Genomic DNA, 13,257 nt, shown 5'->3' on the forward strand with positions numbered 1-13,257 from the left:
CCCACCCACTCCTTCCATGTCAGAGATGGCACGCACAGACAAGGAGGAAAGGGAAGCTGAGGAGTAGCAGGAGGAACAGAGAGCTGCTTTGTGTCTCTGTCTGTGGAAGTGGAGGCGAGTTGAGAGTGTGTAGGTGCTCCTTGGTTTGGGTGTCTGTGTAGGTTTATGTCTGTGGTGGCATGCATGTGGCTTTGTCAGGCTTTGTGTCTGGCTGTGTATTTTCTTTGTGTGCGTCCATGTGCGGTGTGTTTTTAAAATAGTCTTTACAACCAGTGGACATGGTGCCTATAGTTATCCATCGGTGAGACGGGCATATCTTTTTCTGTCACTGCAGCCCGGAGAAGCCATCGGAGAGGATCTGATGGCAAAAGCAAACCGCCGCTACCTTTTTTGTGACTGCGCGTGCATGCGAGCACACACCCTGTTCCTTCTTTATGTGGGTTTTTCTGAGTACACCCACATTATTCTGCACCATGCAGTTGTTTGATCAGAGTTGGCTGCCAAAGCTGTGCTTGTTTAAGGGATGTATGTGTTGTTTCTTTGCCTAACATAAGCTCTCCCGCTGTAAGAAAAAAAAAATCTCCCCTCTGCTGCAATGCAATGAGACAAAACTCTGTGAGTCTGTTTTTTATGGCCTTAGACAGGTACCTGCTCTCTGACTTATGGGACTCACCGTACTCCCGGGGGAATTGTTTCAGAGTTTTTCCCGACATTACTTGATTTACTTTCCAAAGAAACGTCCGGAGCCATGTCTGCTTGATCACTGTAACAGACAAATAGACAAACAAGGCAAATAAGACTTAGGAGGGCTTGTAGTGCTAAAGTTAAGCCAGCCAGACTGTCTCGCTAACATCTTGACTGCCTGCCTTCAGTTGATTACTGTCGGGATAAGTGTAGGGTTCAGGCTAATTTTGAGGGTTTTAGCCACCTCGGCACTTTAGGTCTCCTGCTCTTATGACCTGCAGGCTACAGGCTCTTTAAAGAGCTTCAAAAGGAGGTTATGTCACTTCAAGTGCTTTCCAGCTATTAGCCACTCGCTGACTCATGCTTGGAGGTTGAGGGTGTGGAAGGATTGTGCCCCCTTGCTCAAAGTCCAGTCAGAGAAGGTTAACCCTAAAGTTCACTCTGATTAGGAGGAGGCATGACCGACCAAGTGTAGGAAGTGTAGATTCAGCCTCCTGTGACTGTTCTCCTACAATCTAATATCTGGGTGTGGAGATAGAGAATGGTGCGTATTTCTCAGAAACAACTCATTTCCTATCCCTGCGCTCCACGTCGACTCTTTTATCCGTTCATAGTGATCCTCTGGTAAGATAACTAGTTGAAATGCCACTTCGGCTGCCAAGCTGAATGACTAGTATTTAAACTCCTATTGTTACGTACAACATGAGGAAATTCCCTACAACTTTGACTGTAAGCTGTTGCGACAGGACGCATTGGCATGTATTCAAGTAGTCTTCAGCCTTGACAAATAACAACATACCTTTTTAGGAGACAGTTATGGGTTTACCGGGGGACATTTTGTGTTGATTTTCAAGTTTAGCAACATTGGCAGATTATGTACAGAAATAGAAATCGAAAGTAGAAACAGGAACTTGTCTTTGGTTGTGTTTTCGCTTCACCGTGTGATCTGATGAATTTCAGCAATATCGTGGCGTAGACACTTCCTCAAACAATGGCCCAAAATACATGAAAGCTTAGAGGTCATCACAAAGAACTATAACTTTATACTAAATCATCTTGTTGACTAATCTCCTCTGTAAACTTATTCCCATGCCACATGTATTCATTATTATTTTCACAAATATTTTTCCATTCTCTCATTTTGCCTCATTATATTTCAGCATTGAGCAAGTAATGGGGGGCTGCCCTCACAACTCATGCCAGGAGGATTAAAGGCACATTTAAAGTAAAGCCACATATTTGTCATTAGGCAACGAGCGAGAAAATGTCTACTTAAAAATGAACAATGTTGACATGATGACAACCCCAAGGGCAAGAGATGCAGGCCTTTGAATCCCTGGTCCACATTTTGAAAGTCTGGTCACCACCCTTAAGCAAAGTTCGACCCCATCTGTCCCTGTGGTGTTTAATATTCCACAGTTCAAGAGCAGCGTGGTAGCTTTGGGGCGAGTGTGAGTGCAGGGAGTTGGGTAATCTCTTTCATGAGAGTTCAAAAAACACAACCAAGAAACTATGCACTTGACCAATCCCTCAAGGCCCTTCATTGGCTTTAAGTAATCCCGTGCAGCGGGTTAACATTGAAGTTACAGACCTCTTCTGATTGTGCAGCCTCTGCGTCTGCCATCTGGATCTGGATCTGTTATGATGAGGACACCTGCTTTTCACATATACACGCACCAGCCTTGTGTAACAGTGAAAACAGCCTGAACAGACATTATGGGCTGGAGAAGCTCAGCAACAGTTTATAAAGGAAAGAGCGGTTTGAAATGTTGTTATTTTCCACTGTTTGTGTACAGGACATTCCTTTTTGTAGCCTGGTTATGTTTTCTATACTAGCCAGTTTGCCCTTCTCTGCTGCCATTTCATTTAGTCCAATATGGGATATTGTGGTCTAAAAATGTAAGGAAACCCAGCAGGTGTTGTCTTGTGCGGAGGGAGGTGCCCACTGGCGTCATTGTAATCACACTGTGGAATTCATGTCGCCAGTTACGTAGGTGCTTTTGTGATCTTGTTCTGCGAGGAAAGCCAAGACTTGCCTCGACCACACCACCGCCCAGCGGTATTCACCAACAATCAGAACGAGTACTGCAGGTTTACCTGAGGCTAGACTTGACTTGTTGAGCCGTCAATGGCAGGGTTGTTGGTGTGTGTGTGCGCACGTGTTCGTGTTTGTTTTCACTGACATGCAGGTGTGTCTGACCAAAAAAAAAACGTCCTTCCCACATGAGGGTATTGTTAAACACGCCATCCACTGTTTCTCTAGTCGACTAACCTTTCTTCTCCTGATGCAGATCTTTTTTCCTTCTCAATTGTCAGTGCTCACAGTTCATATCGTTATTAAGTGATTCTCCTTTAACACTGACATTTGATCTTCTGTCTCGCCCCTCTCTCTCTCTCTCTCTCTCTCTCTCTCTCTTGCTACTTTTTCAGGAGAAACAAGATCCAAGCAGCACATCCCTGCAGCTCCGTTCTGAGATCCAGGTAGGCAGAGACACTATATGCACTTTCACGCAATCTTTGGCTGAAATCTCAATCTGACACCTGTCTCTGTCTGTCTGTCCTCAGGAATCATTAGGCTTCAGCAGTGAGGTGTCCACTCCAGAAACAGACAGAAAGTAAGTCCGTCCGCCCCTATTCAATCTCTTTCACATGTGACCGGAGCAAGTGTGGAACCATGAAAGGCGCTGTGATTGAACTGTGTGTCTGTTGCACGTCAAAACAATGTGCAGCACGGCAGGCCGTGTCTGGATTGCATCAAACCGTACATGCCCTGCACACATAATCGTGGACCACACTTAGCCTTTCTGCACGTCCGCAGCTAAAGATGGAGAGCCAAGTGGAAATGCACGCACCTCCATCAGAGCGCCGTAGATCTCTCACGCGACCGCTCGGACAGAAGGTCTCTGACCTTGCCCGTGGGGAGTACAGGTCAGCGCCTCAGGTCGAAAGCTTAAACTGAGTGTGGCCGGTGTGTAAGCGAGCGGCGGTTCAGCTATGGCTAACCTGGGTCGTGTCTTCCCAAATGTTTAAATGCTGAAATAAATTGATTAAATAAATCCCTCTCAGATGAAACATTACCTAATTAATATGAAGATGACAGATTTAAGGTGAGTATAAAGGAAATCAACCCTCGACATTCATAGTCATCACATAATTGACCCGTAGTCGGTCCCCCAAACTCCCTTAGTCACATCCCTGCTATGGTTAAAGGAAAACCACTGACTGCTTGCTCCGGCTGACCTGCTCTGTCTAGTAGCCATTCTCTGTTCTCTGGCCGTCCATGCTTCCTTCCTGCCTTTGTGTCCAGCAGGGGGAAGGGGAGGGGGTGGTGGGGACGGGGACCGAGAGGGCGATGGCCAAATGATTACAGCAAAAGGAGCGTGAACGAAAGAACAGGATGGAACTGGGTGTGGGTGGGGTTCCTTTTCACTGGTTCCTCCAAGCTGGTTCCACAAAATAGCTCTCTAAATGCTCCGCTGTCAAACAGTATTGCATTCCCTGCAGTCGCGCACACACACATCTGAAGGCATTGGGTTTGTTTGATCTCTGTTAAACCAGAGCTGAGGTCAAGAATATCTTTAAATGTTCTTCCCAACAAGATGACTAATGGAGATTTCAACACAGAATAGAGTGCCCATTTGTGGTGACCAGAAACATCCTCATTACATTTAAAGAAGAGATTAAGGGGAGACGGGTGGACGGATAGATTACTGCATGAATATGGAGCCCCAGTCAAACCTCACGCCATCTTTGCCAGGGCCAAAGGTTAAACATATCGTAGTGTGACTCTCTATTTCTTGGTCTTTGTTCGTGACCATCACCCCTGTGCGACCCCCCAGTAGAATTGTCATGTACACGTGACGACCACGTGCGGCAGAGGAAGCGCATACCACAGACATGATCTCTTCTCCCATGGCTGTATATGTTGAACAGACAAATGCTGAGGATGATGGGAACCAGATGCTAAATTTTCGAAATGACGTCGCTTTGCTGTTCGAGAGAGTCCCAGAATGAGCCCCTAACTTCTTCCTGTCAGCCTGGTTTCTTTCTGTCCTCTGTGCCTCACATCCCCGTTCTCATAAATATTCAGACCTTCTCTCAACTCGAGTCTTCAATTAATCTCGTTGTTATGCTCGAGGACAGTCCCCCCCCCCCCCCATCCAAAGTCTCAGAATTTATTTTCCATAATCTATCCCTCTGCCTGCTCTCCTCCTCTCACTCACCCCAGCTCTGTTCTCTCTTGCGTTGCCTATTGTCCACTTTCCGCTGTGGTGAATAGGTTTCAGGTAGAGTGATAGACAAGCCTCCTCGGTTCCTCACGACTCATCATTCCTCACAGCCTCACACGCACAGACACGGATACCCCCCCCCATCACCGCCTCGCGGCAGGACAATAGCACCGAGAGATTACCCAGACGTCATCTTGGGCTGTGCCACCCCTCTGTCGGTGTGTGTCTCCTTGTCACTTTGTTGGCAGGAGGTGGGTACTGCTCCCATAATGCCTGGTATGGAAGTGCCGATGACAGAGCGCTCTCAGGAGGCTGACGGGGTTCAAGCTGGGAACTTCCTGTTTTGAGAGGTGATTGATTGGAGGGTATTGTTGCAGAGAAGGGTCAGCAAGCTTATCAGAGAAGTTAACAGCAGCGGTAAATGGAGCTTGATGAAAGCATACATGTGCACGGACGCATGTTGATTATTGGCTTGATTAACAGGCTACTTAAAGCCCAGCTTATGCAACTAATAATCAGATGGAAATGTAAGCTGTGCCATGTGAAGACTCCGTTTAAAGCAACGGTATCATGTTGGAAAACTACAGTACCTTGTCAGCACATTTACCACTTGTGTTGCAGCCCTCATGGAACCGTTTTTTGCTTCTGAGAGTGAAGCACACGAGACAGGAGGCAGGGAAATAAATGCACGAGCACAGAAACGTGCATTTCGCGTGTGGTTTATCGGTATCATTTTTCTATTTCCCTTCCATATGATGTTCTGTCTTCCCCTTCCATTTGACCTCTGCCCTTTCCATGACCCCCGAAGAGTTCACCCCTCTGCTTTTCCTGTGGACACCGCCACCGTCGCACAGGGGTCACTGCCGTTCATTGTCTCTACCAGAACGCGGAGATCATCTTGCTCCAGGTGGCCAGCCCTGTGGTCGCACAGTCACCGTCCACACGTACATGTGTGCAATGCTGTGATTTACGCCGAGTTCACACAGCTGTGTGTCCAACCCTGGCTTTCTGCTGGTTTATCAACTTTCCTGTACAGCAGCTCTGTCACACAGGATGCTAAACCTGTGATTCATTTTGCATCATATGATGGCTCCCTACGCACCATCACTTACTCATCCTTTTTTTCCCCCCTGATGTTGATATAGTATCTTTTATGCTCGTGCAACTACTGCATATTCACCGTGTGTTTTTAACGCATCTACAGCTGTAACACACAGAAGTGGAGTCTCATGCTGTAACATAGACGGCACTCGCGTGACCATTTCCATGGGGTCAATGCGCATCGCATCGCATCATGTTCACTGACCAAACTTGCCATTCACTCATGGCCCCAAAGGCATAAGCTCACATTTTCATGACGAGAGGTATCGCGGAAATAAGCTTTCACCTACCCTACATAGGTCCAGCCAAAGTTTAGATACTGTACTGAACATTGTGCAGAAAATAGAAAGTTGGCTTCTTATGCTAATGCGATAACAAAGCAGTTAAAGGTCCCCGACTCGATGCAAAGAAAGGAATTGAAATAAAAAAAAAAGGCCTGCCAAAGATTTAAAGTTAAACCAATTAAGTTGCCCAGCCACACAATGCCTGGACTGACACCCTCTTTGAAAGACGTTCGGGCTCGTGAGCGCGTGGAAGTGTGTATGTGCATGCATGTGTGCGCTGCACAGGAGGTTAATTTATAGACCGTGGAGGAGGAGGAGGGGGGGGGGGGGGGGGTGCATCGCTGCCACAGAAAAGCCTCTATTGAGTGAGTTCTATTAGCATTAGCTTTGGCCCTAGCCTATCTGAGAGGGGGATGAACAGTGGGGCAAACCGTACAGGCCTCCATTCAATTAGCATCTCATTATGTTGCCATAGCAGCCGGGCTTTAAGCCACGTGAAGATTTCCCATTGCACCAAAAGAGGGCTGCCATGTCTGAACAAACATATATATATATATATATATATATATATATATATATATATACATACACACACACACACACACACACACACACACACACACACACACACACACACACACACACACACACACACACACACACAAGCAGCCACTAGAGAGGGAAGTGACCTGTTCATCGTGTTGTGATCCTGTCACACACTTTCACATTGCTTCACTGGCAGCCACCCGTCTTCTCTGCACGGCTCAGCAGCTGTGTGCCCGTGTGCACTGGGCTCCAGTCATAAAGGGTGTGTGGCTGTGTGATAGTGTGCGAGAGTGAGACAGCTATGCCTTTTTAGTGGAGCGATTTACTGAACAGGTCTCTGAGCGTCTCAGCTGGACAAATGTGTCGTTCTTATCTGTCCTTTCCCCCCTATGATTTAATCCCTTTTAATTGAAAGAACGGAAAAGCAGTCACTATCTCACACACACACACACACACACACACACACCTGTAGGGCGTTATTCTCAAACACGATCCGCCCTGAAGCTTCGCTCCCTCCTTGCAAACTTGGCTCAATTTGAAAACGAAGTCTCCTCTTCTGTGAAGTTTTCAGCAGCTACTTAGAACATGAACCGCTGAAGCTCACCCCCCCCCCCCCCCCCCCCCCCCCCCCCCCCCCCTCTCTACTACACACTTTTATTTTTTATATATAAAGTATATAGAAATAGATTGCCATTGATGTGGCTTTCCCGTCTCCTCAAGAACAAGGGAGAGTCGGGCACAGCCTCACACGCCGCTGAAATTGCTAGAACATTGGGTGAGGCTGCTCATACGTGACTTTTTGATTGGAAGCTGAGTGCAGTTCATGTGTCACAAGGGGCGTTATTAAGGGGAGTTATTTTCTCCCCGTTAGTAGTGGTTATTTAGAAAGCTTTATGGACATATCTAGACTTTTTTTTTGCTGTTATTTTCCATCTCTCCTTCTGTTATGCTGTCTGTCTTCCTTGTGACTGTCTCTCCTGTGGAAATACAAACAGGCTGAGTCTGCCCTGTGGTTTCTCCTCCTCTCACTCTCTCTCCTTCTCTTCCTCTCTTCCTCGATTTCTCCCTTTCACATGCTTGTCTTTATCTTGTTGACCTTCCTTCGTTCTTTACTGCTTCTTTAACACTTTGTAGTACCATCATCTCTAACTGACCCCTCTTGTTTTTGCAACAGGGGTGTTATTGTGTCTACAGCCTCTCCTCTCCTCCACCTTCTCCCTCTCAAGCCTAAGGAGCCTAGCTTTGCTGTCCCATAAGTGCCACCACTGACCCCAAGTGGTGAACAGACAGAACTGCAGCCCTCTTTACAGTTACTGTGTTTTGAAGCACTGTGGTTGACAGAGACTGGAGACTTTATCATATGGTTTGAGATTACGAAAAAAACGTTTTTTAATCCTTGTTTCTTTACTCTTTCACCCACAGGATGTCCCTGCACAAATCTAGCTCTGAAGAAGGATCTGGAGGTAAATTGAGATTCATTTTTATGTTTGTATTCTACCGTCTTAATGTGTTTTAAGATTTAGCCTCAAATGTATTGATCCTTGGAGTGAGACTGAAAGATAATAGTCAGACAGACCTATTTGCGCAAGGATCATATGTACTTGTTGTATAAATTGTAATGATGGTTTATACCCATGCAGATATTTACAACCTGCATATTGAACGTGTCTTCCTTTTTTTTAGGTAAATGGGACAACAAGAAGAAGAACAAATCCTTTTGGCAGAACTTCCGCAAGTCTCAGCACAAACCAGTCATGAGACAGACATCCAAAGGTTTGTGTGGCTTTACTGTTACTTACTACGTAATTTACGTTACTCCATATTTGACCTTTTTTCCCTTTGCCCCCTTCAGGAGAAGACATAGGCTATGTGGCTAGTGAGATCACCATGAGCGATGAAGAGCGGATCCAACTAATGATGATGGTGAAGGAGAAGATGATCACTGTCGAAGAAGCTCTCGCCCGGGTAGGAAGCGCCACTGACTTCGTGCCTCACGTTATCCCCCCCACCCCACACACACACACACACACACACACACACACACACCCTCACTTGACCCCTTCCCTTAGAAGTGCCTAGATCCCCTCACCTCCCCCTGGATTCCAGCCTTCCCTCCCTTTTGCTCCATATTCCCATCATAGCTCTGGCTTACTAAAACGACTCACTCTTACTAACATGTACGAGGCTCCACATTTTAACCTTGCATTGTTCTCTTTACACACACACACACACACACACACACACACACACATACACACACACACACACAAACTCCAGACCGTTGGTGTATCCAGATGTTCAGGAGTCTGGGGACTTTAGGGTGTGGGCTCTTGGAGTGTGTGTGGGTGTGTTGCTCAGTTCATAATTGCGAGGTTGATGGTCACAGTAACTCAACAGCTCCATCTGTTGGGGGGGGGGGGGGTGCCCTGGTGCATTGTGGTGTTTCTCTCTAGGTGGACATGGTGGATAATAACTTGGCTTTCCTTTACATTTCCTTACATTTCTTTTTCAATCAATTTGTGATTATTGTTCTTTTCACGTGCCTTCTTCTTTCTTCACCTCCCCTCCGGTCAATCCCCTTCTGTAATGCCTTGCCCATGGGTAGCATGTCCGTCCGGTAGCATTCGAGTGCAGGATTACTCTCCACAAAGCAGCTTGTTAATTATCTTCTTACCGGGTTTTTTTTCTCAGAACTTTGATTTTCTTTTGGCCAATACGTAGCTTGATCCCAGCTTCCCACTCTAGTGATTGACGCTCCGTTAAACCAATCAATGATCAGCCTTTTGTGGATAGTCGATTCAACTTCTTGTTGTGCTTGCTAGTCTTTATTTAGTGTGTTCAGTACACCACTGATCAATACCATCGTAATGTTTTCTATTATTGCCAGTGTAGCGATAGCTAGTATGTGCCCTAGGGATGAAGGAGACTATTAATCTAATACAATTCAATCTACTTTTCAGTTCGCTTTTTAAATTCATGGTGTCGGATTTATGTCTGCTCAGAAATGACAAAAAAAATCCTACCACACTGAAGAGAAGGCTCCAAACATTTTAGAATAGATTAATGCTTTTCATAAAACATAACAGGCTTTTAGTTCAGTGATTGTTTGCACAACCATCACCAAACTCGGCTTATAGTACACACCATTAATTTACCACTTATCGTCTGTCTGTACACATGCACTGTGAATGCAGTCGATTGACACCTATCAATTGTTAGCCTATGGAGAGATGCATGCTGGGTGAGAGTGGATGGCCCCCGCCCTGTTCCTCTGCCTCTCTAAACTCTTCTTCTCCACGTAGCTGAAGGAGTATGAGCTCAGCAGACAGTCCAGCAGTACTGACACTGCAGAGTGGACTGACGGATCTGCATCCAATCTAAACCAGTCCTCAAACTGCAACGTAAGTACACCCCATCATCCCAACTCTGCCCCCCCCCCCCCACCAAAACAAACCTGACCTCTCCCCTTCCACTCTACCTCTCTAAACACTCTCACCTTTAAGTTTGATTTTTCAGCCAAGGAGGTTGTGGAGGTGGACGGCCGTTATTATTTCAACATGTGTGTGTTTATTCAGATTCGGAAGACTGTAAATCAACTAGTTTTCCGAGCTTGATGTATAGAAATTTAAAACAATCTGCCTCTAGATTTTCCCTTTTCAATATTTTTTTATTCTGGACAGTTATATATGCCATTGCATATAAACCACCTTTACTCAACTTTTATCTTGCCGTCCTCTCCCTTTATCTCCCCTTCTCTCTCTCTCTCTGCTTTTCATGTTTTTTGGCCAGACTGCAAATCCGCCTTTGCACATATATTCTCTCCACCATGTCATGTGCGTCTTAACACTATGGGAGTTGCACTATGGGAGTTACCTGTGCGAGTCTTGGCCCATCGCTTAACTCGGTTTTCTGAGGCTGCGCTCATGAATTGGCAGTCACAATAAGATATCTGCAATATGTTGAGATTCCTCTCTTTCATATTTCTATTCATATTATATCTTAATCCTGTCATGAGAATTTCAAATATGTCCTCAACAAAGTCAAAATTGGCCGCTGTAGTGCCAAGGAAATTGTCTTTTTGGAAATTTAGGCCAGGTCTGTCTCCATCAATCAGTTGTAATTGTGGGGAGTCCATAGCGGCGTCGGCTCTTGTTAGCTGTGATTTTTGTCAGCTGTGATCTGTGGAGAGAAAGCCTCCAAAGGTTTGAGTATTCTTTGTGTAGCGGAGCTGGAGCTCAGACGGTCCGGTTATGTTGGATCTGTTAAAAATCGATCAGTTCTCTCCGTTGTCTGTTGACATATGTTGATACGTTTCTTTCTTCAGATAAAGATGAGCTCTGATTTAGATTCACAGTGGTCACGGCGGCTTTTCATTAGTTCTGTACTCTATGCCATCATATGGGAATAGCATGCAGTCACACAGTCTCACACACTGACCCACTTGTCTTTACTGGAAATGAGTTTATCCAAACAAAGAAATTCCAAGTACTCTGGAATTCCTGACAAAACAGCACTGATGTTTTCTTAAACCGGTCTCTTGCATTTACATTACAATCCCTTTATGCAGCTACATGCATGTGCATTTCATGTTCTTACTGTTAAAGTAAATGGAAGGGCAACCCTACAGCCTTCACACAGACTTTGCTATGGATCCTGGGTAAAGTTGCTTTCCCAAAATCAACAATTTCTTTTAACTGGATGAATATGCTTCAAAGAGAGATGTGCTACACATTGATAGCACATTCATAGCCGCCACAGTAATTTCATGGTTTGCATTCATAAACTCGATAAAATCCGATCTACGTGTCTATTACTTACTGTAACTGAATCAGTAAATCCATGAATAAGGAATCATGCAAAATAGTTTCGTCGCCAGGGTTCCTTAATAATGTCTTCTTCTGTGTGATGATTGATGATTTCCTTCCATGTGAAAAATAGGTCAATCATGCCATACATAACCTCAGCTCAAGTTCTGTCTGGCTGTTTGATGTCTGTACGTGAATTGTGCACGAGTTTGCTGGTTGTCTTCTCGGCCTGTCAACCCTCACGTGTACCCCTCTGCTGCCAGACGCTCACTTCCTGTGGGAAGAAGATTGATCGATTGGGGGATTTCACGGACAGGGGAGAGGATGGAAGAGTTACTGAAGGGGTATTGTTAGAGGAACACACAACTCGGCTCTGAAGGCTGTGAATAAATACAAGAGCTGGAGGCTGAGAGGAGACAAGGGAGAGAAAAAATACAGACGATAAAGACTTTTCTCTTACCCCCGGGCCCCGAAAAAGGGGGAGTTCTGTGTTCCCCTTTGCCCCGAGTTCCAAAATTGGCCACTTCAGGAAATATTGCTGCTCTGCTGGGACCTCTATTGGTGTCACACAATGCCCCCTCTTCCCCCCCAAAGAATGGAATTAGATCATCCCCAATTTAAAATAGTCTGTGTGCGCATACAGACATGTTAATGTACAGCTCACGCTTGTAGCTGACATGTTTGCAACATACAATCTTTGGCTGCTCTGTGCCTTCCTTTGATGCTGTCTTTCCCCCGGTCGGTCTTCCTCCGGCGATCGGAGCCCACATTCCAGGGCTGGCCATTATCGATGTGGGGGCCAAGGCAGGGTCAGAGGGGCTCAAATGCTGGGATTGTTCTCCATGCACAACACGCCTTTTCTCTGCTCGCTGTGCGGCACGGCACTTCCCAACAGTCCCTCATTCCTCAGAGCTGAATTCACTAACAGGCTGTGTCTGTGTCGGCCAGCATCTGCACACGGGCACTGATGTTGTTTTGGATTGTGCATGCGTGAGAATGTGGTTGGCGCATCATGGATTTGTTGGAGCCACTCTTGCTAACCTGTTGGATGCTAACACATGAAAGCGGTACATCGCTGCTTTTAATGAGGCGGTAAGTTTTATGGGACACTTGGCTTGTTCCTTTTTTTAACGATTGTCCTGTTCTGTTTTTGTGGTGCAGGAGGACAGAAGGATTTTGGTGTGCACCGTGAGGATGTTGGTTTGTAGTTTTCGAAGTTAAACTGCAGCTCCGAAGTTATGGGAACGATCCTCAAAGTAATTTGTGAAGTGAAATGGCAATTGTGGCGGGGGAATTGTTGCTTTGACCTTGTTTTCATTGGCCGCCTTTCAACCCTGCTTGATTCATGGCCTCCGATGTTTGGCTTCCTCTCTCTCAGTGTGTGTGTGTGTGTGTGTGTGTTTGTATCTTTTCCCCTGCTAATGTGGTCATTTGCATGGATGGTTTTCCTCAGGACTGGGTTAGGTCTTTTATATCATTGTCGCCTCTTTATCGTCTCCTAGTCCTGTTCTCCCTCTTACACATAAGGTGAAGAACAACTCATGTGGGTTAACTATGACATTACTAAGGCAGTAGTCCTGCACGTAGTTATCCCCACATATAACAAAC

At 45.8% G+C, this 13,257-nt stretch overlaps 1 protein-coding gene across 2 annotated transcripts in view; it reads left to right on the top strand.

The window, feature by feature from the left end:
• sash1a (SAM and SH3 domain containing 1a) overlaps positions 1-13,257 on the top strand; it is a gene marked incomplete at its 5' end in the record, with an annotated part of 146,889 nt that overhangs the window by 113,756 nt on the left and 19,876 nt on the right. For both annotated transcript variants that reach the window (XM_079180924.1, XM_079180925.1), the window contains 6 exons: positions 3,115-3,165; positions 3,250-3,299; positions 8,267-8,307; positions 8,528-8,617; positions 8,697-8,809; positions 10,147-10,245. In XM_079180924.1, coding sequence (XP_079037050.1) covers positions 3,115-3,165; positions 3,250-3,299; positions 8,267-8,307; positions 8,528-8,617; positions 8,697-8,809; positions 10,147-10,245 — 444 coding nt within the window. The remainder of the gene's footprint in view (positions 1-3,114; positions 3,166-3,249; positions 3,300-8,266; positions 8,308-8,527; positions 8,618-8,696; positions 8,810-10,146; positions 10,246-13,257) is intronic.

The sequence above is a fragment of the Pholis gunnellus genome (assembly GCF_910591455.1).
Source record: "Pholis gunnellus genome assembly, chromosome: 19".
Lineage (NCBI taxonomy): Eukaryota > Metazoa > Chordata > Actinopteri > Perciformes > Pholidae > Pholis > Pholis gunnellus.